The 23,890-nt window shown below is 45.3% G+C and overlaps 1 protein-coding gene across 1 annotated transcript; it reads right to left on the reverse strand.

Moving 5' to 3' along the window:
- On the reverse strand, positions 1-23,890 carry ZEU1 (P-loop containing nucleoside triphosphate hydrolases superfamily protein). The gene is made up of 5 exons (XM_086775129.1): positions 23,415-23,890; positions 844-955; positions 661-720; positions 463-567; positions 1-360 (listed from the first exon to the last, which is right to left on the reverse strand). The coding sequence occupies exons 1-5, from the start codon at positions 23,756-23,758 to the stop codon at positions 238-240; spliced, it is 744 nt and encodes a 247-aa protein (XP_086631255.1). The 5' UTR covers positions 23,759-23,890; the 3' UTR covers positions 1-237.

Below are 23,890 nucleotides of genomic sequence, written 5' to 3' on the forward strand. Positions count from 1 at the left end.
TTCCAACCAAATGCTATAGTGGATTGCAAATAAGTCACCATTACTTGGTACAGAAACTTGAACTTGGTGTTATCTGCATGCGGTTGTTTTTTGGTCCTTTTGGAAATTTAAAATGCTATTTACATCAGTCTAAAGTATGACAGGTAGTTATCAAATTATGATCCGGGGTAGTCTAGTATGAATCCCCATGTCGCTTAACAAAAAGGAAGTAAAAAATGCAAAAGGACTTGGAAGTGTTCACGTTTCTTTAGGCCACAAGTGCCGAAGTTCCTGCCCCTCATCGCATCTGGCAATAGCTTTCATGGAGGAGTCTCTTATCATCTCTTGGACTTGGTCCATTGACTGTGTAGCATCAACAACCTGCTCCAAGAGACAAGATTAGTAGCAGCCAAGGTTAAATTTGACATCTCCTTAAATTATGTCAAAGAAACTTCTCAACATCACGAGAAGTAGGAGAACCACCTGCCATGTTGGATCCTGTAACAGTCTATATTGTTTGGATACTTCCCTTTGGAACTCTATCTTCTCATATCGTTCACCTCCATAACCACCTCTTTCTGCTGCAATCTACACAAGCTTGCCAAAAGGATGTACAGCTCACACATGGACTAGGACTTCATGAGCATGTTGACATCAAATGTACATTGAAACACAAATCACCTCAGCGGGGATATTCAAATAGAGGACCAGGTCAGGTGCCAACAAGCCCACTTCAGGTGCCTGAGACAGCAAGAAATGTGAACTTCAACCCCGAGCAGTCTGCATAACCATTCCCTTCTTCCATCTTGACTGCAGGAGGGCGAAAAGCAACTTCGAGTGGCAAAAGCCGTGAAGAGAACAAACCTTACACCAGTTCAAGTTGAGACCTTTTGCAGCAGAAAAGGCAACACCCGAATAAGAATATCGATCCACAACAAGTGTGGTTCCCCCTCTTAGCTTAGCTTCCATTAAGGATCTACGAGCATCACATATAACCAAGGAGTGTGATAATAATATTTTCTTTATTATTTGAAATTTTAGCACAAACACAGATACTACACGTGCATTGTAAGTGCTTCATGACAATTATTCTACATGCAGCACAGAAGGCAGCGTATAGTTTACATCAGAGGTGCCCAAGAAAGGTGCAAGTTTAGAGATTGATTTAATACATGAATGAGCTTCTAACTTTTGAACAATGCATGCCTCTCTCTCTCTCTCTCTCTCTCTCTCTCTCTCTCTCACACACACACACACACATACACTTTTTTCTGTAAAAATACTGTCCATATTAATGTACAGAGTGAAGCCCTGAAAGAGGGATCTTCACTATAACATGCATCTAGAAACACTGAAAAAACAATTCAAACTGAGCTTGATCAATCTGTAGTAGCTGATAGCTGTCATGCCAAGATTGTCGTAAAGATTGACGGAAGTAGGAGCACTTATCAATCTTTAACGAATGGAAAACCATCTGATTGCGAGCAACCCATATGGTCCATAATGCCCAAAATCGCAGCTAGGCAATAAAGAGATATTTATCCATTCGTTGTGCATATTTTCCAAACATCCAAAAGTTCCTAAAAAAGTGTTCCCAAGAAATCTCACGAGTAATCCAGAAAGTCTTCACCAAAAAGATCTACTATTTGAACAATATCAAAATAAATGTTGCACTGTTTCTTTCTGATTCCGACATGAAGGGCATTTAACAGACGCAATATGCCTGTTTTGATTCTGACATGAAGGGCATTTAACAGACGCAATATGCCTGTTTTCCCAACGGGGAATACTCCAGCAATAGATCTCCTCATGAAAACTTTTTGCTTCAGAGGTAAATTGCTATCCCATATCTTATGCAAATTTTGCTGCCACCATTTTGTTTGATTGATTCCCCAAAGATGATTAGCATAATCAAAAAACCATGGTTCTAGGAGAATCAATCAATATAAGCTAGAAGCAGTGAGTTGTGATAAAGAGCCTTTAGGGAATGCTCCATGTTCCATTCTTTGCAAAGTCCAGTCTTCAAGCCGCCCTTCAATAGGGTCATCCAATAACTCACCAAATGGTTGTAGCTGCTCTCTAATTAGTATCAAAATTGATCTGCAATGCATGCCCAAATGCCAACGTTGTGCTTCTAGAAAAGAAATTACTCTTCCTTCATTAGTGATGACATCTTGACACAAGTAAATCCCTGTTGTGGACAAGAAGCATGCTTTTCTTGGAGAGCGCAAAGCAAGTGAACAATCAAATGCTTGACTCCAATGTAGACTTTCTTGCGTAGAGAATTTCCAATCTCTGAGGCTCTGCCCGACCAATGAAGATATTGTAGAAACTTTTGCCAATCTTTAACCAATCAAATAGAATAAGGACATCCGACAATTTTGCCAGTCACATGACCTACCGAAATCTCCCATGGAGTGAGCTCAATGTCAGTGTGTAAGTGTCTTGTTTGTGTGTGAAGCCACTCTTAGAGGAGTAAAAATAATATCTAGATATTATATGTTTAGAGTAAGAATAATATCTAGATATTATATGTGCACCTAACATAAGCAGTGATGCCATTGGGGCAACTTTTGTAACCTATAAAGGTGCATGTACCTCATTGAAGAAATCAATCAACAGTTACATCATTGAGTTGTGTACTTATCTCTCTCTCTCTAAGAGCTTTGTTCTCTCTCTAACCCTCTCTAGTTCATTGTTTATTCCATAACCATGTATCTCTTCGACCCTCCATAGCTGCAAGACCAAGCATCCTATACTTGGGCATGGAAAGTCATGTCACTTGCTTCATGGGAGATAAGGGATAGTGATATGGAAAGAGTACTATGGGAAAGTGTTTCCTAAGCACTCTTCCCGAGTATTGTTTACTCTATTGCTTTATGTTTCATATTGAGACAATCGCGTGGTATTGCAGACACCCTCAACTTGAGCATAAATACTCCTTTGCTGATATTAGTATTGCAAAGGGGAGGTCGGCCCATTCCAGCCTAGTGGTGTCTGGTACCTTGTTTTTGTTGTTGATGTGAATGTTGGAATGGTTCATCAAATTGTCATCTTGTCTTAATTCATGTTTAAATAGTTAAGTTGATTCCTTAAACACCCCCGATAGATTACAACCTCTATTGGTTCTACTAAATCATGAATAGCTTCATCCTCTTCCTTACCAAACTTGGGGAGACTCTTATGAAGCTCCTTGAGAACTGACGAGCTGACCCCATCCTCCTCTTGGGATTCAAGGAGATCCACCTCCTCTAAAAATGTCAAGCTGACTCTGACCTCTCCAAGATCTACCTATTGGCTCCCAAGTTTAGGTTCAAGTTGTGATTTGGGTTCAAAAGCACACAACCTAAGCAATGAAACCCTTGCTGAAATCTCCCCATCGATGATAGTGTCACCCAAGAGCTCCTCCTGCCTTGGAAGCTCTCCCTCACTGGGATCAATGCTCTCGATCTTGGGACGTGTCACCAATTTGGTCCTCTCACCAGTCTTGAACAGTGTTTCACACATTGTCTGGAACCAAGGTGTGAACGAGGATTTTCCACAGAAGAAAGCTAGAGCATTTTATTGACATGGTTTGGCCTGAAAGATGGCCACACAGCATGGCACCATGGGACTTTTATCAATAAAGTGACTTACAAGTCGGTGACTCAATGTGTTCACATATTATTAAAGACAGGCTGGACATATGATATTTTGGGCATGACAGGTGGACAAAAGGAGGCGCCTAGATGAAACTTGGGCATCAAGCCAAGAAAAGCATAAAGCTTGATATTTTTTGCTAAAACTTGGAGTACAAGCCAAGAAAAGCTTTAAATTGATATATTTGGGCAAGTTCGGCTATTTTTGGGCCAACCCAGTTATTTTTGGCAAAAGGGGAAAAGCACAGCTATTTTTGGGGCTGGTCGACTCCTTTAAAAGCAGGAGGAAGCATGCACATGAAGAGAGGGTGGCAGGCGGTTGATAAAAACGTTTTCTTCTCTCTTCCACTCCAGAGCAACTGGCCATACAGTGGGCAGCAATGCAGCTTCCCTTCTCCCCCCCACCGCCCCCCCCTTTGCGCTGGCTGTACAGTGGGCAGCAGGCAGCTTCTCTCTTTCCCTTGCGCTGGCCATACAGTGGGCAGCAAGCAGCTTGTCTCTTCCCCTTGCGCTGGCCGTACAGTGGACAGCGGGACTGGACAGCCTTCTCTCTCTAGCGCAAACTGTACAGCAACTGGGCAACACCTCCTTTCTCTACAGGCTGTACAGTGGTACAGCAGCAGGGGGCTACAGGGCACCCTTTTTGTCTCTGTCTGGCACAGGCCGTATAGTGATACAACAGCTAGGCCGCTTCTTCTCCTCTCAGATTCGCTCGCTGTACAGTGGTACAACCACCAGCAGGTTCTTCTCTCTCTTGCATGGGCCGTACAATGGCATATGCTTTTCTCTCTTCACCACTCCCTCTTGACCATCGATTCAGGGATTGTGTTTGAGGGTATCAAGGATTGTTTTGAGAGCTTTTTCTGGGGCTGTTTTGGAGAGATCTGGTATTGTTTTGAGAGCCATTTCAGGGCTGTTTTGGGCACAGAGTTCGGCATTGGGTTTGACTCTGCACCGGGTTGTTGATTCGTATTGGTTCTTGGAGCGGTTTGTGCTTTGATTCCTGTGCAAATGTTTGCTGAAGAAGCTTTGTGGAAAATCTGGTGCAGTTTTGCACCTGCACCTTGGCTTGGTTGTAACCTGTTCATTCATTGGAATAAAGCAGTTTCTATAGGGGGCCGGCCGTTCCAGCTCAATGTTGTGTTTCGATATTGCTTATAGTTGTTTCCGCTGTGTTTTCATATCTTTGTTAGGCATCTGAAGTGTCTGTATATTGTTTCGGGTGCCCATCTGGTTTCAGGGCATCTTCTCAACCCTAGGTAATTCCATCTGGTCGCTTACCACTACCATGAAGTATGTCACCAACTTGGTTATCTGGGCTCTGTGCTACTCTGCCCAGAGTCATGCTTCATATTCTTCATGTTGCTGCTTGTACCAAACTTCACGTGCTTCATCTTCTTGACAAAAATGCTCCTGTAGGATGGCAATTTCTCATTCCAATTGGGCTCGACATTCTACAAATCCTCCTCTGCAGATTTGTTACATCACTTCATCTTGTCAGTATCGCTCGTTTCTAGCTTCCATTATCTCCCTCGTGGTAGGGAAGCATACTGAAGAAATTTCTACCTAGGCTTGCATCATCTAACCCTTGACTGGATGATTACACGATACTATCTATATGCAAACTTGGCTATCTATGGAAATCTATGCAAAGAAGCCTAACGTACATGCACTAAATTGGTTGCACATGCAAAAACATAAACCCTCATTTGGTTGCCTATGTAACAATGCAAACCCTCATCTAACTATATGCAAACTTGGCTATCTATGAAAATCTATGCAAAAAGAAGCCTAATGTACATGCACAAAATTGGTTGCACTGCAAAAACATAAACCCTCATTTGGTTGCCTATGTAAAAATGCAAACCCTAATTCAAAATCTAGCTCTAGAACACCTAGACACTCTGATACCGATGTCACATGAGTGCTAACGACAGAAGCCTTTATCTTGGAATAACCCTAAACTAATGATGATTAAAGTTAATCCCAACTTGTAGAGAAGGGGGAAAGGGGGCAGGAGAGAAAGGCCACGGAGGGCAGGGTGAGAATGAGTGGGAAAGAGGGGAGAGGGGTAGAGTGAACTAGGGAGAGGGAGTGCACAGGAGAGGAGGAGCAAGAGGGATGTAGATTAGGTGTCAAATCAATATGTACCTTACAAATCTTTTGGGGTTGACTTATATAGTCCCCCTCATTCCCCACAATTCCCCTCCTATTTTCCCACCTATTTCCCACATAAAACCCCTCCTTTTCCCACCTTCATTACAGCCATCCCTTCCCAAAGAATTTTGCCCTCAAAATTTCCACGAGGCTGCCCAAAAATGGAAAAATACAGCACATACCAATCAGCTCTGTAGGAGATAGGGGTAGTCCTGCACAATGCTCTCGGGTTGCCAAGAATTCTCATCTTCAGCTTTGTGTTGGTATTACCTTTCAGCGAGGCATATCGATTCTTATGGAGACGTAAATGCACATAATTCCCCTCTTCAAAAGATAAGTACCTCCTGTGTTCATCCGCATACTTCTTCTGCTTGGCTTGGGCATCCTGCATATTCTTCTTAGCCAACTGCAGAGGGGCATCCATACTCTGCAAGTCATTTCTTGCTTGCTGATTTTTCACAGCTAAGTCCGCAACCCTGGAAGGCATTCCCACTTTGCATCCATACATAACCTCGAATGGACTCATGCCAATAGGAAGGTGTTTGGTGCTGCTGTAACAAAATTCAGCCAATGCCAACCATTTGTCCCGAGACTTCTGTGTGTCATGACAGTAATGCCTTAAGTACTCCTCCAGCCATTTGTTCACCCTCTCCGATTGTCCATCCGTTTGGGGATGATAAGCAGTACTAGGCGCAAGTACCAACTGCAGTGAATAACTCCTGCCAAAAGTGACCCATAAACTTAGCATCCCTGTCACTGACAATGTCCTAGTCGGTATGAAATGGGCCTGCTTGGTCATCCTGTCAACCACCACGAATATGCTATCCCAACCCTTCTCTGTAGAAGGCAAGCCTATAATGAAATCCATGGCAATATGAGTCCATTTGCCTTCAAGAATGGGTAGCAGTTGCAAAAGGCTTGCGGGTAACCGACTGTCCACTTTATTTTGTTGGCAGGGCAAACATTCACTGACATACTTAACCACGTCTCGCCACAAGCCATCCCACATAAAGCTTTCTTTGACCTTCTCATATGTTTTGGTGATACCCGCATAGGAGATGAGTGCATTTCCTGTAAGACCAACAACCTGTACTTGGAGTCTGGTACAAGATAAATTCTATCCTTGCACCATAACAGTCTGTTACGGATCTGAAATCGAACATGTCCCTGGCTGGACAGACTCTGTAACTCCACAAAGATAGGGGCTGCATCAGAATTTTGCATGTATTCCTCCTGAATCCCAAGTATCCACTCCTGATGAAGCGTGGAAATGGCAGACAGTCTGCATGACCACATCCTGGACAAGGCATCAGCAACCACATTCTCTTTCCCTTTCATGTACTCAATGTCAAAGTCATAGGACTGAACTGCAGCCAACCATCTCTTCTGCTTCATGGATAAATTAGGCTGCGTTAAAAAGTACTTGAGTGTCCTGTGATCCGTTTTGACCTTAATCTTGCTACCGTACAGGTAGTGGTGCCATTTTGCAAAAGCATGCAAGATTGCCAGCATCTCCTGATCATAGACATGATAATTCATTTCCCTGGCATTAAACTTCCTGCTCTCAAAAGCAATCACACCATGCTCCTGTCTTAGGACAGCCCCTAAACCTTTGCCACTGGCATCCGTCTCAACAATGAAAGACTGTGAGAAATCAGGGCACACCAATACAGGTGCATTACTAAGGGCATCCTTGAGATTCTCAAAACTGAGTTGTAGCCCTTTTGGCAAAGTGCCTGATGAACCTCCTGTAAAAAGAAGCAAGACCCAAAAAACCCCTGAGCTGCGTGGTATTATGTGGTTGCGGCCACTCCTTAATGCATTTCACCTTAGCTGGGTCTACCCTGATTCCGTGCCCACTTACAACAACATGTCCAAGATATTCAACCTCATCTACCATAAATGTGCACTTGCTGACCTTGGCATAAACCTGATGCATCCTCAAGATTTCCAGCACTTGTCGGACATGGCCTGTATGTTCCTGTGCACCCTTACTGTAAATAAGAATGTCATCAAAAAATACCAGCACACATTTGAAAAGAAGGGGGTGTAAAATCTTGTTCATGAGTGCCTGGAAGGTGGCTGGTGCATTAGTTAAACCAAAAGGCATCACCTTGAACTCATATAATCCTTTTTCTGTACGAAAGGCAGTCTTATGCTCATCACCCTCTTTCATCTTGATCTGATGGTACCCTGACCTCAAATCAATCTTCGTGAAATACTGAGCACCCTTGAGTTCATCCAGCAAGTCATCAATCCTGGGAATAGGAAACATGTTCTTAATGGTGGCCTTATTCAAATCCTTGTAAACAATGCACATACGGAAAGAGCCATCCTTCTTCTTCACCAGGAGTACTGGAGATGCAAAAGGCGAGGTGCTATGAGCAATGAAGTTTTTCTCAAGCAAATCTCGCACCTGTGTTGCCACTTCTTCCCGTTCAACCTTAGAGAGTCGGTACGGGGCCTTGTTTATTGGTTTACTACCATGTTCCAGGACTATGGCATGATCAACCTCTCTTTTTGGGGGCAACTGAGATGGCATATCAACAAACACATCCGCAAATTCTAAGAGCAATTGCTGCATATCACAATCATCCACATGGGGAATGCCACCCTCCTGAGGTACAAAAACATTCAATGCATATATGGCACTTTCTTTCTTGAGCTCCCTAGCTAGCTGCCTTGCTGAAATGACCTGCAATTTCCGAGTTACAATGCCCTGCAATGTAACCGATCTACCCTTGTGGCAAAATTCAAAAGATAAGGCATTCAAATCTATGCTGATTTTCCCCAATGATTGCAGCCAATCACATCCCAGGACAGCATCTATTGGCCCCATATCCAATGCCAGAAGATCGCCTGCAAACTCATAGTCCTCAGAGAACTTGATCCTGGCATCCTGGCAACAATGTCTGCTGATCACATGCTGTCCATTAGCTATCTCCACTTTCAGGCCATGGTCTATCTTTGTAGCAATCAATCCCACTCTTTGCAATGTCCTGCAATTAATGAAACTGTGAGTGCTACCGCTGTCGACCAATACATGAACAGATTTGCCATTAATCATTCCTTTCAACCTGATTGTGTCAGCACTTTTGGCACCCATCAAGGCATGAAGTGAGATGGTATACAGCGTAGACTGGGCATCCCAATAAATCTGCTCATCATCCACAGGAACATTACCATTAGCATCACCTCTGACATGAAAAGGCATTGTAAGTTGATGCTCCACCCGAGAGAGTGTTGGCTTACAGCCTTTCCTGCCACATGTAGGCTGAATATCAATCTCATGCATCACATGAGTGGCTTGCTCACTAGCCCCACCCGGATCAAAGGGAAATGCAGTCCCCTTTGTGGCTCCTGTGTCAGGAGCTTCATCTGCACCATGAGCTCCTGTCAATTCCTCATGAGAGACATCATGGGGGTCTGCAACATCAGTGACTTCCTCATCATCTGAGAATTCAATTATCATGCTGAGTTTGGCTGAGCTGACATTCTTCATCTTGCACACATCTCGATGCTCAGGTGTCCATTTCTCTCCACATCTAAAGCATAAATTAGCCTTTTTCCTACTGTCCATGTTTGCATGCTGCCCAATTCCAGCATCCTGCTGGATAGGAGAACCACTCCCCTGATGCACAAAATGCATCTGGCTGAAAGCATTACCTCTCTGATACACAGGTTGAGTCTGACTAAATGTGTTCACAGAAGGTGTCATCGAAGCATGCAATCCCTGCTGAGTCTGCATGCCAAAAACATCACGGTGAGTGGGTGGCATAGAGAAAGGCTGAGAAGAGGACTGGCCTCTCTCCCAACTGCCTTGAAAACCAACACCCAATCTAGGCATGCTAGCCGTGGGCGGAAATGTGCCAATAGGCCGGCCCAAAATGGATGGCTCAGCCAATGAAATCTGCGAGCCAAATGGCGGCCTGGCATCAAACAATGAAGTGCTCGGCGGCACGGGCAGGGGCATCACCCATATCAACATAATCCCCATGCTGGGGTGCATGCATAGAACCAGAATCATAAGCGCGACGGCCATCAGCCATAAACCCCCTGCGCGGGTCAGAAAAATCACCCTGATTATCCGACTGATCCCCGTGCTGGGGTGCGGGCTGCTTGCCCTTATCATGCATAGTGATGGCAGTAGTGATCTGCTGCCCAATGTGCTGACCCATTTGGGTGATAGCTATATCGTGCATAGCCATAGCAATGGTGAGCTGCTGCCCCAACTGCTGACCCATCTGGTGAAAAGCCCCCTGAAGCATCGAGGCCAATGCATCTAGAAACTGTGTCGGTAGGCATAGCAAAAACTGGCTGTGAGGGAGATGCACCCTCTGTGACCGGCATCTGCTCTTGCTGAGCAACATCGTCACCGTGCTGAGATGACTCATCCGACCGGGGTGCACGCCTGGGTGCCATGAGTGACACGAGGAAAATGTGCCAAGTGTCGAAGGCTCGATGTAGAGGCTCAAATGCAGTCGATGAAGGCTCAAAATGAGCCACAAAGGTGGCTGAAAAGGGGCCCAGAATAGGGCTGTAGGAGTGCCCTAAAAGAGGGATAAAGAGGCTTTTTTCTTTTTCTTTTTCTTTTTTTTTGGGAGCTTAGGACACCTAAGACACCTAGGGTAGTCCCAACTAAGACCAATAGGGCAGCTAGGATAGTTAGGACACTAGGTTAGAGTGACCTAACCTAGGTAGGCTGACCTAACTATGGTTAGGTGAGATTCTAACTAACCCCAACTAACCCGGTTGCCTTACCCTCTACTAACCTTAGACTAACCTTCAGCCCAACTAACCTTAGGCTCGGCTGAGGAAACGGCGGCGGAATCGAGAGTCGGCGAGATGGACGAAGGCTGAGCGGCCAGCGGGAAAGAGACGGCAGCTGAGCGGCCTGCAAGAGAGGCGCGACAGCGGAGCGGTGGCCGGCCGTGTGTGCTGCGTGGTGGCTTAGCGGCTGCTGCTGCTGGCTGAACGGCAGCGTCGGATGGGTGGCGACAGCAGGATTGATAGCAGCTGGTCGTGTAGCAGGCAGCCAATTACCACTACCGTTTGAAGTAGCTCGACAGATTTGTGGGCTACGCTTGTGCAAAAGGCAATGTTGTTAGGCCAGAATTCAGGCGATTCCACGCTCAGCTACGTATCGCCTTGAATGTGCGCACAGCAGAATCTGAGTGTGGCAACCTCCTCCATTGCTCGCTTCCACGCACCACTCTGTTCTGCCTTGGCAAATCTCACGAACTGCTAGTCCCTTGAGCTAGTTCGAGTCTTGCTACTGTCAAATCAGCAGGGTAGCAATCCCACGGAAAGTAGTCTGATACCAATGTAGAGAAGGGGGAAAGGGGGCAGGAGAGGAAGGCCACGGAGGGCAGGGTGAGAATGAGTGGGAAAGAGGGGAGAGGGGTAGAGTGAACTAGGGAGAGGGAGTGCACAGGAGAGGAGGAGCAGGAGGGATGTAGATTAGGTGTCAAATCGATACGTACCTTACAAATCTTTTGGGGTTGACTTATATAGTCCCCCTCATTCCCCACAATTCCCCTCCTATTTTCCCACCTATTTCCCACATAAAACCCCTCCTTTTCCCACCTTCATTACACAACTAATCTTGCACGCACAGAGAAGACAAGAGAAGAAACCCTAATCTACTCTATGTTCCAAAACATGCTTACATAAACAATGGTTCTAGGATCTTAACACAAATCTTGATCATGCATGCCTATGCACAAGATTCATACAAAAAGGTTCTTGTTGAATCGTGATCTTCATATGCTATAGAGCTATTGTCAAAATGCGCAGCAGAAATGAAGACTACTGCTGTAGAGAGCAAAATGCAGATGAGAGAGGGAGAGAGAAGCTGTGTAACTCTGCCATATATACGCAAGAAAATCCCGAAACATACAATGGCAAGTGTGGGGAGCAAGGGGCCATTTTATATGGCCCCGAGCTGCTGGTCGGCCAGCCCAAAACAGGCCGACAGCAGCCAAATGCTCACAACTAGCACAAAAGTGCTCACGACCTGCAATATGCCAATCAGCCAAGTACTCTAGCAGTCGGATTTCACATCCATCTGATATACGGGCCACCGGTGAGGAGGCAAGGGCAAGAATGGTCCGAATCGTGGTCATCCTCGCTGTTTGAGCAAAGGTATCCTCATAGTCAATGCCAAGCTGCTCAGCATAACCCTTAGCCACAAGTCTGGCTTTGTGGTTGTCCACCGATCCATCTGACGTATACTTGGTCTTAAAGACCCACTTGACACCAATGACTAACCGTTTTGACGACCTCGAAAACCAACTCCCAAGTTTTATTCTTCTCTATGGCACCAGTTCCACTTGCATGGCTTTCCTCCAAGTATCCTGTGAAAGGGCTTCCTTTACGGAAATGGGCTGTTTGTCCTACATGATACGAGATATCAAAGCATAGTTTAACTGTAAGAACTCCATTGAATGACTTTTGTCATGAACTCTATGCGATCTTTGAGGTCCGTCCTCTGTGGTCCACTTGGAGGGAAGTTCCGTAACACCTGACTCCCGAAGGGTGTCTAACAACCACCTGGGTACTCGAACAGAACGCGGAGCCTCCTACTGCCCGCGCGGGGGGGAGGGGGGGGGCTCATCTCCAACCACGGGCTCAACCTCCTTAACTGACTAAGGCTGTCCAGCTAGAACAATCGACTAGGAATCCTCATCAGACTCACTCCCAGAAGTGGCGGCTCATCAACAGCAAAAGCTGGAACATGCTCATCAGAAACATCTCTGCTGACAACAACCTCGTTCCACTCCGGATCATACAACCTATATCCTTTGGAAAGAGAATTATACCCCACAAATACAAGCTTCTGGGACTTTGAGTCAAGCTTCCCCCTATACTTCTTTGGAATGTGAACATAGGCATCACTCCCAAACATACGGAAATGGGAGACATCTAGTTTCCTACCAAAATAAGCCTCAAAGGGAGTCATCTTTGGTACTGAAGTCGTCGGAGATCAATTGACGATATGGACAGCCGTAGCCACAACCTCTCCCCAAAGTGGACGAGGAAGATCACAATGCTCCAATATCATCCTCACCATCTCCACCAGACTCCGGTTCTTTCGCTCAACCACTCCATTCTTTGAAGGCAAACTTGTATTGGCCAACTCCCGCTTGATGCCATGTTCCGCACAAAACCGCACAAACGCATTAGAAGAAAACTCTCCTCCTTTGTCAGCCCGAAGAGTCTTTATCTGCAATCCAAACTCTTTCTCCACCATCACATGTCACTCCTTGAACCGAGCAAAAGCTTGGTCCTTCTGGGAAAGGAAATAAGCCCATGTGAATCTACTACAATCATCAACAAGCAGCATAAAATACAAAGAACCTCCCAAGGATGGGGTCTGCATAGGTCCACACAAGTCAATGTGTACCAACTCCAAAGGTTTCAAAGCCCGCCTAGAAGCCTGCTTTAAAAAAGATTCCCTATGCTCCTTACCACGAATGCAAGAACTACAACGTCCTTGCCTATTGCCAACATCTAGCAAGCCAACCACCATCTGGTCCCAGAAAGCCCGTCGCAATGTATCCACATTTAAGTGGCCAAACCGAAAGTGCCACAAGTCACCGATCTGAGTGTCTTTGAGAGAGAAGAGAGAGATGGACAAATATGTGTCAATGCAATGCAGCTATATTAGATGATGAATGCGGTTACAATGAGATCTGAATAGATCTATGATGCTGAATATGCTGCCTATATGCTGAATATACTGATATGCTGAATGTACTGCTGTCCCACAGTCTTTCCCTTGTCTCCTAGGAAGGAAACGCTGAAGGGATGGCTTTGGGACTGAAGCAATGCTGATGTGATGCTGAACCGCAGATGTACTCCTGTTACCTGGGGAGGAAACGCTGAGGAGATAGATGCGTTTGCTGAAGATGATGTACTGAATGCTGAATATGATGGACTGGTTACTGAATGCTGATGAGTTGGCTGAATATGCTGCTCCCAAGGCTTCCTGGAGGAGAAACGCTGGAGACACTTTGCTGAATGCTGGGATGGTGTGAAGAATAGAGGCGCCTGCTTTATATAGCTCAAATAAGGCTGGTCGGCCAGCATACTGCTGTCGACCAGCAACTTTGGACAAATAAATAGCATAAAATGCTATCTTGGCTGTAAATGCTGTCGACTACTGTCCATACTCTGTCGGCTGATGTATACATACTGTCGGCTACCTCCACAAGCCCCAAATGCTGGTCTATATGGCTAATGTGATGCTACCATGCTGAATCCAACTCATACCATGTGGTACATGCTGAAAACATTCATTTAAATGACCATAAAATGCCTGATGATGCTAAAATGATGCCATGTCACTGTACAGGTGACTGGTGTGCACGTGACATTCCCCGCTACTAAACTGTTGCTGGGTGGTATACCTGGCAACCTTCGACTCCTCTGGTGATCCTTCTCCTCCGAACCACTGCCCCCTTCTGTCTTCTGCTGCCGGGACTGAGGTCGTCTGCAGGAGTGAAATCCTTTGAGCCAAGACTCTATGTACTGCGGGAACTGAACAGCAAATGCTGCTAAAACTGCTTGGAAATACCTGAGTTACCCCTGACCTGCCTGTGGAAACCTTTCACCTACCATCTCCGTCGTTCCTGAAGCTCTGAACCTCCTGAGGCGATGTTGGAGCAAACTTCCATCTTCTGTGGAAGAGAAACCCCCTTCTGCTGCCGGTTGAAGCCCAAAACTTATGTCCTCCTTTGATGATGGATGTCATTCTTTCCCAGAGAGTTCATGGGTAAACATGTATGCTTTGCAGATGCAAGACTGACTGCTATGATGATGACTATGCAAGCCATGTGCAACCCTATATGCTGTGCAAGAATGCAGATGGATGGGTTACTAATGCATACCTAAGGGAAAATCCCTAAGGGTGGCCTGCAAGATTTTGAGAACTCGGTTTAACTGTGCGGAAGCGATTAACATGATGTCTGACTGAATGACTGATGGAATGAACATGCTCTAAGGTTGGTTACCCTGTAACGCTCTGATACCAATGTGACATGTGATGGTCTTCGACCGTAGTAATCACAACCTTAGTCTAACTAAACTGCACTTATTGATGTTTAAGAGATAGACAAATATGTGTCAATGCAATGCAGCTATATTAGATGATGAATGCGGTTACAATGAGATCTGAATAGATCTATGATGCTGAATATGCTGCCTATATGCTGAATATACTGATATGCTGAATGTACTGCTGTCCCACTGTCTTTCCCTTGTCTCTTGGGAAGGAAACGCTGAAGGGATGGCTTTGGGACTGAAGCAATGCTGATGTGATGCTGAAACACAGATGTACTCCTGTTACCTGGGGAGGAAACGCTGAGGAGATAGATGCGTTTGCTGAAGATGATGTACTGAATGCTGAATATGATGGACTGGTTACTGAATGCTGATGCGTTGGCTGAATATGCTGCTCCCCAAGGCTTCCTGGAGGAGAAACGCTGGAGACACTTTGCTGAATGCTGGGATGGTGTGAGGAATAGAGGCGCCTGCTTTATATAGCTCAAATAAGGCTGGTCGGCCAGCATACTGCTGTCGGCCAGCAACTTTGGACAAATAAATAGCATAAAATGCTATCTTGGCTGTAAATGCTGTCGGCTACTGTCCATACTCTGTCGGCTGATGTATACATACTGTCGGCTACCTCCACAAGCCCCAAATGCTGGTCTATATGGCTAATGTGATGCTACCATGCTGAATCCAACTCATACCATGTGGTACATGCTGAAAACATTCATTTAAATGACCATAAAATGCCTGATGATGCTAAAATGATGCCATGTCACTGTACACCTGACTGGTGACTGGTGTGCACGTGACAATCTCTAACAAATCTGCCATCGTGGGGATGGTGGGTGTCATGTGCACAATGTGTATCTACCGTGTGCTATACGCATGCAAGACTAGTTTCGAGGCTTGGGGAAGCTTGGAACTAGGTAGGCTGATTGACGAGCTGAGTTAGGGAAATACTACGGGCGGGCACCCAAGTATGGACGGGCGAGCGCCCAAGTGTGGACACCCGATGACCGGCCAAGAGCCTATAAAAGGGTGGCCAAGGTTAGTTATTGGGATATAGAGAGTCTCGCGAGTTTGTGAGAGCTCTATGGTCTTGGAGCCTGGATCTAGTGCAAACGTGCACCTGCTTTACGCAACCGAGGCCGGCAACAGTCTCGAGGCCCGCGAGGGCAGCTTCGTGGCGGTATGGGACGTCACGAGGAGGAGATTGGTCGGTACGTCAACCTAGTTAGCTCAGCTCGTGGCTCGATGGGGACAGCCAAGACTCTGGGCTCGCCCACGACTGTCATGGTTGGGAGGTGAGTCAGGCCTGCACCCCCTTGTTGTTTGTTTGTTCGTTTGTTTGCAGGATTCGAGTCTCGAACCGAGAACGATCACGAGGAGATCCGTGTGGATTTGACAGTGGTATCAGAGCATACCTCGTGAACGAGCAAGTCGGCAGGTAGAGAAGATGAGGTCGAAGAAAGGTATGTGTTAAAAAGCTTGCTGTTTTTTTTGTGTATACTGCTGTTTTCAGATTCAGTATGTGTTTTTTCTTCATCAAAGAGACCCATGTTGATGGGGATGGTAGTTTAGTAAGGGTTGATTGCTTTGCAAAGAAGAGGAAAGACAGTCGCATGACCGTAGAGAGAAAACAGAAAAAAAAGCATGTTCGTTGCTTTTCTGGTTCGAAAGAGAGAGAGAGAGAGAGCAAGAGAAGTGCTGGATTGCGAATTCGCGTTGGTTGGCCGAGTGCTGGCGGATTTGTGCGTTGGCGAGTTTTGCAGGCGGTGGCTACCGGCAGCTGAAGGCGCCTAAGGCCTGCCAAGCCAGGTGGCCAGGCAGCCAAGTCCATGAAGGCGCCTAGGCCAGGCAGACTGGTGCCCAGGCCAGGCCCACGAAGGCGCCTAGGCCAAGCGGGCAGGCGCCCAGGCCAGGCCGGCAAGCCCATGGCCTTGTGGCCACACCTACACGGACTGTTGCAGGTGCAGGATAGCGTGTCAGCAACCGTCGACGGGCGAGCAGGCGCGCCGGCAAGAAAGCAGGCGCCGACAGTGGTTGGCGACGGCAGCAAGATGACGTCAGTAGCCAGCAGCTCCAACCGACGGGTTAATCCTGGAGGGATGAGAAAAAAAAAACGAAGAAAGCCTTTGCCGTTTTAGGCTGGCTTTCGTTTTTTTTTAAGTTTAATTTTTTGAGATTAAAAAAAAAACCCCCCTCTCCAAGGTTAAACATGTTTTTTTTTAAGAACATTGAATATATATATATATATATATATATAAACACAAAAGCAAAGCAAAAGCTAAGCCTAGCTTTTGGAGATTTTTTGGTTTTTGGGGCTATCTTTATAAACCCCTTAAGTAGGCTTCTTGCCACACATCTTCAAGCTCTCAAGGTCACTTGCACTTTCCTTGTGCAAAGATCGAATTTTCTCTCCACGTACCCTCTTCATGATGTCGACCCAAGAATCGAAGTTGAAGCCCCTCGTGGAACACGAAGGCTTGCCGGCTACGAAAGGTACCGATGTCGATCTTTTTGACGATTTTGTGTCAAAATCAGATTTCCAAGAGTTCAAAGTAGCTCTCAAAGCTTCTTCGACGGAACGTCAGGCACAAATCGCAGCCCAGATGCAAGCTTTGCAGAACTCCATTGCTCTATTGACCACTACCCTCTCTACTTTCTCGGGTATGGATACCTTGGCTTCTGCTTTAGGCCCCAACATTACTCCAGAACCGTTCGAGGGGGAGCAAAAGCAACGCACCAAGGAGATCGTGGACACGTGGCTACATAAGTGGCAAGTTCACTTTCAGATTCATCCATATGATGATGGAAAGAAGATCCAGTTAGCAGCAGGTTTCCTGTCCGGCAAAGCTTTGCTTTGGTGGAAAGAACTCAACCCTAAGCCAACGACTTGGGCACAATTCGAAGACGTCTTCAAGAAAGAATTCCTCAAGAAAGAGAATGATTATGATGTTGTTGCCCAGTTTTCAGCTTTGACCATGACCTCGCAGCACCTCACTTCTGAGATCTACCTCCAAAAGTTTCGTGACTTGCAGATGAAAGCTACAAAGATGGATCCCACTACTCTTTTGGGGTTTTTCGTAGCTGGTTTACCAAACTCGTATCGTTTACAAGTTAAAAATAACAAATGTAAAAGATTGGACGAGGCCATTCATTCACCTCGTATCTATGATGATACAATGGTCTCTTCCAAGTCGAAACCCGTTACCGAGTAGGGGAACAAGCATAAAAGAAAGTTCTCCGCACCTATGGCTAACACGACAGAAGAAAAGTCTTCGGACCAACCTTCCAGTTCGACACCAACAAAGAAGAAATGACTCCTTAGGGCTTTAAAGCTCAAGAAGGAAGGACGTTGTTTTATCTGCAAAGAAAAAGGACACATGCGTAACGAGTGCCCAAAGCAAAAGGATACCAAGACAAACGCAGGACCCAAGCCCAAGGCAACTAACCAGTTGTCTTTGACAAGTACGTCAATTACTGTACTTTCTCGCCCTAGTACTTGTTCTGATTGTCTGTTCAATTCTAAAGTATTTGGCTTGATTGATCTTCTCCGCTTTATGGAGAAGTGAATGGCCATAAAATTCACATTCTTTTAGACCCTGGCAGTTCGCATAACTTTGTTAACTATAAACTTGTGCAGAAATTGAGTCTTGATACGACACTCAACGACCATACCTATGAGGTACGTCTACCTACGGGAAGGCAAGTTTGGGATCGCAAGGACTATATGCTAAGTTAAGTAAATGTGAATTCTTTATGATCGACATCATTTATGGCTCCAAGTTTGTCAGTCAATCAAGTATGTGTGTGATACGGATGATTTGAGAGGAAGGAAAGCTCGTTGGACAGAGTTAATACAAGATTTTGATTTTGAGATCCGTTATCGGAAAGGGTCCATGAATAGTATTGCAGATGTGCTTAGTCGGATTAGAGAGGTGAATACTTTGTCGTTCACCGAGATTTCTACTGACTTATTTCAATCATTGAGAGGACTTTGCAGGACTGATAGTTATGAAGATCCAAGACGGGAGCTCATTGATTGACCAAGACTCAATGACTGAGCAGTCTACTATTCAGGCTACAAGAGGCCAGTGGATGATTCGGAATGGTTTACTATTCTGTAATGACAAAATTTGTGTATCACAGATCCCGGATATTAGGTCCAAGCTTCTTAAGGAGTGTCACAACGCTCCTTTTGCTGGACACCCTGGGGTACACAGGACACTATCATTAGTGGAACACACTTTTTATTGGCCAAAGATGAAAGGGTATGTAGAAGATTATGTTCTCAAGTGTCAAATTTGATAGGCAAATAAAGCTGAACGCTTTAGACAGGCTGGATTGTTGCATCCTTTGCAAATCCCAGGTAATAAATGGAAAAGTATTTCCATGGATTTTATTACCGGATTGCCAAGAACACATCAAGGCCACGATTCTATTTGGGTTGTGTTAGATCGCTTGACAAAAATGGCTAGATTTTTACCGACCCGGAAGACTATTACAACTACGTAATTAGCACGGCAGTTTATCGAGCAATCGTTTAGACTGTACGGGTTACTGCAAGACATAGTCAGTGATAGGAACTCTAAGTTTACGAGTGATTTTTGGAAACTTGTTTTTGAGAAGTTGGAAACAACTTTGAATTTGAGTTCCTCAGATCATCCTCAATCTGATGGCCAGACTGAAAGAGTGAATCAAATTTTGGAAAATATGCTTCGAGCATATGTATCCAAAAGACAAAGTTCATGAGAGGATTATCTTCCTATGTTAGAATTTGCATATAACAGTACTAAGCATACGAGTACAGTGTTTAGTCCTTTCATGCTTATGTATGGTTTTTAACCTAGATCACCTGTTACAGTAGGATTCTCAAGACTTCAGCATGATGCAGTACGTAAATTTTTGCAAGATATGCAAGAAATGTTACAAGTTGCAAAGGAATCTATTAGAAGTGCTCAAGACCGAGACAGGTTTTATTCTAATGGGCATCGTTCACCGAGAGAGTTCTCTGAAGAAACGATAGTGTATTTGCGAGTTCCGAAAGGTTCCAAGACTTTGGTGGGACCCGAGTGGGATGGACGCCTCAGAGTCTGAGTGGGAGGCGGGCACCCAAGTGTGGACGCCCGATGACCGGCCAAGAACCTATAAAAGGGTAGCCAAGGTTAGTTATTGGAATATAGAGAGTCTCACGAGTTTGTGAGAGCTCTATGGTCTTGGAGCCTGGATCTAGTGCAGACGTGCACCTGCTTTATGCAACTGAGGGCGGCAGCAATCTCGAGACCCGTGAGGACAGCTTCGTGGCGGTATGGGACGTCGCGAGGAGGAGATTAGTCGGTACATCAACCTAGTTAGCTCAACTCGTGGCTCGCTGGGGACAGCCAAGACTGTGGGCTTGCCCACGGCTGTCATGGTTGGGAGGTGAGTCAGGCCTGCACTCCCTTGTTGTTTGTTTGTTCGTTTGTTTTGCAGGATTTGAGTCTCGAACCGAGAACGATCACGAGGAGATCCGTGTGGATTTGACAGGGTGGGTGGGAAAAAAAACTTTAAACCCGCAAGCAGTTGTCCAACAACTTAGCCTTGCTACTTCTCTTCCCGAACAGTCCCTAACAATCCACCAATCAACAACGTAACAATCAACAACGTAACAATCCCCCTCTTGCTCAAAAAACTCCCAAGATCTTTCAAGAGCCCACAGCTTTCATACCATGTCAAAATACGCAACGGAGATGATAACAAAATCTGAGACCACAAGAGCAAGTAGAGTGTAGAAAATAGACAGCACAAGAGAAGGAGAGAGATAGGCGTGTAACTCTACTCTATACACAAGATCCCGCAATGAAAACAAGATATAATGAGTGGGGGGCCATGGGACCATTTTATATGGCCCCATATATGGGACATAAAATGCCCATGACCAGTGAAAATCACCAGTCGGCTAGCTTCTCAGGGTCCGCCCTCACACGTGGAGTCGGCCAGCAGAGAGAATCTGGGACTACCTATGACCAATCGGCCAACATCTGGTACAGTCGATAGGTCCTACACTGCCTCCCATACCCTAGAAAAATAGGAAAAATGAAAAAAAATACGAAAAGTAAGGAAAAATGATAGAACACCTACAAAGGACAGGCATACCCACAACAGAGGCCCTGGTGTTTAATAAAGACAGGAGATGACTTCTAACAGCCTTTTCGTTCGCTGTCAAATCCCCACGGATCCCCTCGTGATCGATCTTGGTTCGAAACTCAAAACCTGCAAACAAACGAACAAACAAACAAGCAAGGGGGTGCAGGCCTGACTCACCTCCCAACCATGACAGCCGTGGGCGAGTCCACAGTCTTGGTTGTCCCCACCGAGCCACGAGCTGAGCTAACTAGGTTGACATACCGACCAATCTCCTCCTCGCAACGTCCCATACCGCCACGAAGCTGCCCTCGCGGGCCTCGAGACTGCTGCCGACCTCGGCTGCGTAAAGCAGGTGCACGTCTGCACTAGATCCAAGCTCCAAGACCATAGAGCTCTCACAAACTCGCGAGATTCTCTATATCCAATAACTAACCTTGGCCACCCTTTTATAGGCTCTTGGCCGGTCATCGGGCGTCCACACTTGGCCGCCCGCCCGTCCATACTTGGGTGCCCGCCCGTTAGTATTTTCCTAACTAAGCTCGTCAATCAGCCTGCCTAGTTCCAAGCTTCCCCAAGCCTCGAAACTAGTCTTGCGTGCGTGTAGCACACGGTAGATACACACTGTGCACATGACATTCACCCCATGGAACATGTGTCTCGCTGTCCCAAAACAAAGCTTTCCGACCCATACACGACCTTGACACCTACCTCTCAGTTAGTTGCATCTTGAGTGCATGCATGTCCATGTGCAGCCATGGCTGGACATGCACGTGACATGTGCACAATCCAAATTTGACACTGAGCGGTTCAAATTTGAACAATTCAAAGCTGCCAACATCCAATTTGAAACCATGATGAAGAACAAAACTAGAACGCAAAAAAGATACCCCAAGATTGACTCTTCCCAAAACCTACTATGCTCTGACAGTTTCAAAGCGCTTGCCCATAATCAAGGAGACGACATGTGCAAGATGCTAGAAATGAAAATTTTGCTGATATCTAGGCCAAACTAGCCACAATCTCACTCTCCTCAACCTTGGGTGTGCTCTCATGACTCTATGGACTCTATCCCTAGTCAAGCAACCAACCCAATAAAAAATAGCTAATCCTAAGCTCTAATACCAACTATAAGACTACTAGTGCACTTCATGTGTGAACAGAGACAAAATGCCCAACAGAGACTTAAAACACACAAGCACTCACAAATATCATACTCTAACCCATAAAATAATGATGAATATTCACAATGGATGTCTAACAAGTACTATATATATACTGTCATAAGGCCAAATGAATCTGAAATTATGAATAAGTTTAAAAGAAAGAAGAGAATCACCAAAAACAAATAAAATTTTAAATATATATATATATATATATATATAATTAAAAAACTTAATACAGTCCCAAAAATAATAATAATAATAATAGTAATAATAACTTGCAAAAATATACAAATACCTAACTAAATCACACATGCCCACATACACACAAACAAATTCTCTGTTGAACCACAACATAAGAATTTCTAACAAACAAGTTAAATAAATTTTTAATTACTAATTAGCAAAACAAGCTTTAAATGACTAATTCACTAAAACAAAACAAGTAAAGCCAAGAATACAAAAAGTGATGAAAATGAGACAACAGTTGTGAGAAAGAAAACGCAGAAGTGTAGAGAGAGAGGTTGTATAAACTCTGCTACATACACTAAAGATCCGGTACAAAGGATACAATGAATTGTGGGGAGCAAGGGTGGTAGCCTATTCCTAAAAGATGACCAATCGCAAAAGGATGAATAGTTTTTTAGTGGATCCTAGATCTACAGAAAACACTAGCTCTCCCTGGTTGCTTTCCTCATTCTACAATGCAAATGATAAGCATCTTGGCTGCTTCTTGCTTGGCAAAGGCTGCATACGATGATTGATTTGAGAGATGATACACAGAGAAAACATGCTAAATGCTAAATGCAATGAGCACGGATATCTACATTGCAATAAAATATTGATTTGTGATTTGTGACAAAGAGTTGTCAAAATACGCAGCGGAGATGATGACCAAATCTGGAAACACAAGAGCAAGTGCAGAAAAAACAACAATGGAGAGAGAGGTGTATAACTCTACGTGGTAGGGTTGACCTGTTGCATAGCCGAGGCTGACTTAACAGGGAGAGGCAGTGAGCATGCCACTTAGTTAAGGCGCATATTAATCCCTGGTTCTCAGAATCAGGACTTAGACAAAAACAAGCTAAAAATCCCGTGAGGAACCTCTCTAAGAAACTCTGCTTTAAAAACTCCATGACAGAGAAACCCTAACATAATAACATTAAAAAATATCCCACAGATTCTCCACAGAAACCCTAGAACGCTCCGCAGAAACCCTAGAATTCTCCACAGAAGAGCCACAACAGAAGCCCTAAAACTCCTTCTCATTGTTCACAAAGATGGGGCGGATTGTTACCTCTTCTCCCATCGGTTGGCAGAGAAAAGCAAGTGGACGGTGCTGTCGTCAAGGTCGGTGGAGGCGGAAAGATAGGAAGAAATCATACTGCCGATGGCACTGGATCGATCTGGGAACCGCAATGCCTCTACAGAGACGCCCTGCTTGCTCAAAAAGCTCACCAGCTGCGAACACTGCGAGCTCTTCCCACTTCGATCCAGGCCCTCCAATACTATCAAGGCCCCTCTCTTCTCTGCAGTTGCTCCGGCTGCTGATAACCCAACACTGCCCACCATCGCAGAAGCTCTCAACAGATATCTACTGGGCGCAAATGCATTCAACATGTAGCATGATTGCAAGGGCATGTTGTGAATTTTGGCGGGAAAACTACATTCTTTTCTTCTCTTTTTCCAACCCTATTTTTGGGTCAAAAAAGTGGTTTTCAAGTTGGACACATATGTACGTGCATGCATGTGTGTGTGTGTGTAAGTGTGTGT

Source organism: Cibotium barometz, chromosome 35 (assembly GCF_041138505.1).
Source record: "Cibotium barometz isolate CiBa-2024 chromosome 35, ASM4113850v1, whole genome shotgun sequence".
Taxonomy (NCBI): Eukaryota; Viridiplantae; Streptophyta; class Polypodiopsida; order Cyatheales; family Cibotiaceae; genus Cibotium; species Cibotium barometz.